General features: G+C 39.4%; 1 protein-coding gene across 1 annotated transcript; it reads right to left on the reverse strand.

Annotated features, from left to right (window-relative positions):
* Positions 1–1,358: 1,358 nt before the first annotated feature.
* On the reverse strand, positions 1,359–4,063 carry LOC127135056 (uncharacterized). Its single transcript, XM_051061872.1, has 3 exons — positions 3,784–4,063; positions 1,898–2,595; positions 1,359–1,364 (listed from the first exon to the last, which is right to left on the reverse strand). The coding sequence occupies exons 1-3, from the start codon at positions 4,061–4,063 to the stop codon at positions 1,359–1,361; spliced, it is 984 nt and encodes a 327-aa protein (XP_050917829.1).
* Positions 4,064–5,310: the final 1,247 nt, after the last annotated feature.

The following is a 5,310-nucleotide window of genomic DNA, read 5'->3' on the forward strand; positions in this document are numbered from 1 at the left end:
ACTTAGAAAAAAACATGTAGGCTCTACCAAGGACAGGTGTAGATTGGTCAGGAAGGCCTTCAAAATGATTCTTTCAGGGATAATGAAGATCGCTTGAAAAATCTTGACTGTTTATTTTAAAGCTTGATAGAAAATCCAGGCTTAACACTTTGCTGGGGAACATTGAGTTCCAACATCCAACACTTCACAACTTACTCACCGTTTGGGGATTTAACTATGAATGTTCTTTTTTTGCATTCACAAATCAAAACAAAATTTTATTTTGAAAAAAACAATTTTTTTTCAAATATTCGTTTCAAGAACTTTTATCAAAATAAAAATGATATTTTTGTGGAGCAAAAACAAAATAAGGATTGCCAATAAATGGATAAGTCTCGAATTTTATTGATAGAATGGTGATCCACAAATGGCGTGCCCCCATGGATATTTACAAAGTTAGAAAAATGGTAATATGGGAAAAGGCTACATTAAAATACAATGAAACTATTCTCTCTAACAAATTTGAATTCCAGATGTATTTGGGATTTTGATAAGAGCCAGTTGAGAGCTTTGATAGGCAGGCGTTTCTTCAAGTGATCCAATCTAATCTGATGCAGTTACTTGCCATAATCCTTTGTTTTGCCTAGATTGCCTTTTCAGGTTTTCAATCTACTAGGATAATCATTTTCTATTTATGTCTCTAATTTTTGCTTGGACCGCCTTTTCGGGTTTTCAGTCCACCGAGACGCTCATTTTTGCCTAAGCCGCCTTTTTGGGTTTTCGACTTAGCGAGCTATTCTTTTTAATTTTCTAGGCAAAGTATTTCTTGACTGCGTCAGTATTCACAGGACGTGGGAGCTCCTCACCATCCATATTTGTAAGAATCAACCCCCCCCCCAGAGAAGGATTTCTTGACAACATACGGGCCATCATAATTAGGAGTCCACTTTCCCCTAGAATCAGATATGAAAGATTGAATCTTTTTAAGCACAAGGCCACCTTCTCTGAATATGCGAGGTCGAACCTTCTTGTCGAATGCTTTCTTCATTCTCTGCTGATATAACTGACCACGACATAAATCCGTCATCCTTTTTTCTTCAATCAAATTCAGTTGGTCATACCTGCTTTGACACCATTCAACTTCGGATAACTTAGCTTCCATCAAGACATGCATTGACGGGATCTCTACTTCTATTGGGAGCACTGCTTCCATGCCATAGACAAGAGAAAAGGGGGTAGCCCCTGTTGAAGTGAGGACGGAAGTACGATATCCATGTAGAGCAAAAGGGAGCATCTAATGCCAGTTCTTATAAGTCACTACCATCTTCTGAATGATCTTCTTGATGTTCTTGTTGGCAGCTTCAACAACACCGTTCATCTTAAATCTGTAGGAAGAGGAATTATGATGTTCAATCTTGAACTCTTCACACATTTCCTTCATCATTTTATTGTTCAAGTTTGAACCATTATCAGTGATGATTCTACTTGGCACACCATAATGACAAATAAGTTGATTCTTGATAAATCTAACTACCACCTGCTTGTTCATATTGGCGTATGAGGCCGCTTCAACCCACTGTATGAAATAATCAATAACCACCGGAATGAAACGATGTCCGTTGGAAGCTTTGGGCTCAATCATACCAATCATGTCGATACCCCACATAGAGAAAGGCCATGGAGAAGAAAGAACGTTGAGGAGAGTCGGAGGTACATGTATCTTGTCAGCATAAATCTGACATTTGTGACACTTCTTCACATACTTGCAACAGTTAGCTTCCATTGTCATCCAATAGTAACCCGCTCTTAACATTTTTTTAGCCATTGCATGTCTGTTAGAATGAGTACCAAAGGAACCTTCATGAACTTCTTGCATCAATAGGCCTGCTTCGTATCTATCCACGCATCTGAGCAGAACCGTGTCAAAGTTTCTCTTGTATATCACGTCTTCATTTAGAAAGAAGTTATTAGCCAGTCTTCTCAAGGTCTTCTTATCTTTGTTTAATGCCCCAGGTGGGTATTCTTGACTCTGGAGATAACACTTGATGTCGTGGTACCATGGCTTGTCATCAGAGACTTCTTCCATTGCAAATACATGAGAAGATCTATCAAGACGCATAACATCGATCTTAGGCACGTCACTCCAACGATTCACAATGATCATGGATGCCAAAGTTGCCAAGGCATCTGCCATCTGATTTTCCTCACGAGGGATGTGATGAAATTCAATATTTTTGAAGAAAGTAGATAACCTCCTTGCATAGTCTTTGGATGGGATTAGGCCAGGTTGACGAGTTTCCCATTCTCCTTTAATTTGATTGACAACTAGAGCTGAGTCTCCACAAACATTGAGAGTTTTTATTCTAAGATCAATGGCTTCTTCTAGACCCATGATGTAGGCTTCATATTCCGTCATGTTGTTCGTGTACTTGAATGTTAATCTTGCAGTAAAAGGGATATGTGAGCCATGAGGAGTGATGATTATTGCCCCAATACCATTACCATAAGCATTAACTGCTTTATCAAATATTAAACCCCATTGAGAACCTGGCTTTGGCCCTTCATTTGGAAGTGGTTCATTGCAATCTTTGGCTTGTAAGTACATCACATCTTCATCTGGAAAATCAAAATTTATAGACTCATAATCGTCGATTGGCTGATGAGCTAAATGATATCCAAGAAACTTCCTTTAAAAGCTTTCAGGGTGTGATGCTCAATGTCATATTCGGACAAGAGCATCTGCCAACGAGCAATTCTTCTAGTCAATGTAGGTTTTTCAAAGATATACTTAATCGGATCCATCTTGGATATCAACCAAGTTGTGTGATTCATCATATATTGACGGAGACGCTTGGCAGCCCAAGCCAGAGCACAACAAGTTTTCTCTAGCATGGAATATCAAGACTCGCAGTCAGTGAATTTCTTGCTTAAATAATATATGACATTCTTTTTTCTTCCTATTTCATCCTGTTGACCCAAGACACAGCCCATAGATTCTTCTAGTACAGTCAAATACATAATCAGTGGTCTTCCGTCAACTGGCAGGGACAAGATAGGAGGTTCTAGCAAATACTCGTTGATACTGTCGAATGCTTTTTAACAATCATCCGTCCAAACACAACCCTGATCCTTTCGGAGGAGCTTAAAAATGGGAGCTTGAAATGTAGTTTAAACGTCCAAGGAATCCCCTCACCCGCTTTTCTGTTTGAGGTGCTGGCATTTCCTGAATGGCTTTAACCTTGTCGGGATCAACTTCAATACCCTTTTGACTGACAATGAAGCCTAAAAGCTTTCCTGAACGAACCCCAAAGGTGCATTTGTTTGGGTTCAAGCGGAGTTTGTATTTTCTCAAACGTTGAAACAGTTTCAAAACATACTCAACATGATCTTCCTCAGTCTTTGATTTTGCTATCATATCATCTACATAGACTTCAATATCTTTATGCATCATGTCATGAAAAAGAGTAGTCATAGCTCGTTGATAGGTGGCACCAGCATTCTTCAAGCCGAAAGGAATTACTTTGTAGCAAAATGTGCCCCAAGGTGTAATAAAAGTTATTTTTTCCATATCTTCGGGCGCCATTTTGATTTGATTGTAACCGGAAAATCCATCCATGAAAGAGAAGACCTTGAACTTGGCGGTGCTGTCGACCAACACGTCAATTTGTGGTAGAGGAAAGTCATCCTTAGGATTGGCTTTGTTTAGATCTCTATAGTAAACGCACATGCGAACCTTTCTGTCCTTCTTGGGAGCTGGCACAATATTGGCCAACCACTATGGATATTCTGATGTGACAAGGAAACCTACATCAATCTGCTTTTGCACTTCCTCTTTGGTTTTGATCGCCATGTCCGACTGAGTTCTTCTTAACTTTTGCCTGATCGGTGGACACTCTGGCCTCAACGGTAGACGATGCTCCACAATATCGGTGTTCAACCATGGCATGTCTTGGTATGACCAAGCAAACACATCAGTATATTCTCGGAGAAGCTTTATCATCCTCTCTTTGACCTCTGGCGCGAGCAGTGCTCCAACTTTGACTTCTTTTCTATCCTCCTCAGACCCCAAGTTGATTACTTCCATTGGCTCTTTGAATGGATGAATGGTCTTTTCTTCATTTTCGAGCAGTCTAGAGATTTCATCTGGAATGTTTTCCTCTTCTTCTTCTTCTTCTTCTTCTTCTTCTTCTTCTTCTTCGTACACAGGGAATTCAAAGTTGCACGAGGGCATAGGGTCATTGGTTTTAATGGATATGTCATGAATTAATCTGCACATGTGGTTTTATGCTTGTTTTAGAAACAAATAAAAGTGTGAAGTTATGTGCAGCTATCTAGAAGTGTTTATTTGTTTTTTTAGATTACCATTTTCCAGAAAAACAACATAACAATAAAAATAACAATATGGAAACAAAATAACATTTTCATTGATTTAATTCTTGAAACGCAATCCCAAACATTATCATTTTTGCCTTAGGCATAACGAAAGGATTTTTTTGAAAAGAAAACAGACAACAAAATATTACTTTCAAATGTGAACAACAACAGGAACATCAACAGAGGTCCAGTTTTGGCGAATTACTCCGTGAGTTATGGAGTCGGTCGGAACATCTTTAGGATTGTCTTCCACAATGGCATTGGCTTCAGCTGCTTCGTCTTCTGACCCTGGGATGTATTTAACTTCTCTATGATGAGGGAAGTAGAAAGGAACATATGCATCTTCTGCCTCAAGATCATATTCAAGATCGTCGCAGTAGGGTTCCCATGCTGAATCATCATCCTTAATGACTACACTAACTTCTGGCAAAGTGGGATTTATGAACCCTCCACTATGGAAAGTTTCTTTGATTGAACGAACATATCTACTTCCTTCTACAATCTTCTTGGAAGTAGGAGAAAAGCCTAAACCATCTCGGTGTTTGTTTTCTGGGAGATCCAAAATTGTTCCCCAACCATCGGTTATACCATCATTTACTAGCCGTTATGCATCCTTGAATGAAGAGATGGATACCCCTCTTTTGACATCTTTGTCAATCAAAGAAAGGGCTTGGAATTGATTTCCAACTGCCTCTTCAGGTTCAAGATAAGAGAAAGATGATAAGTGACTCACAACCAGTGTTTTCTCCCCACAGACTGTCACTAGCTTCCCGTTCTTCATAAATTTAAGCTTCTGATGCAGAGTGGAAGTGACTGCCCCAGCTTCATGGATCCAAGGCCGACCCAATAAATAACTATACGCAGCTTCTATGTCCATCACCTGGAAATTTATCTGGAAAGTATGAGGTTCGATGGTCATAGGAAGGTTAACTTCTCCAATGACTGTTTTTCTGGAAC

Source organism: Lathyrus oleraceus, chromosome 4, assembly GCF_024323335.1.
Source record: "Lathyrus oleraceus cultivar Zhongwan6 chromosome 4, CAAS_Psat_ZW6_1.0, whole genome shotgun sequence".
In the NCBI taxonomy this organism is placed as follows: Eukaryota; Viridiplantae; Streptophyta; class Magnoliopsida; order Fabales; family Fabaceae; genus Lathyrus; species Lathyrus oleraceus.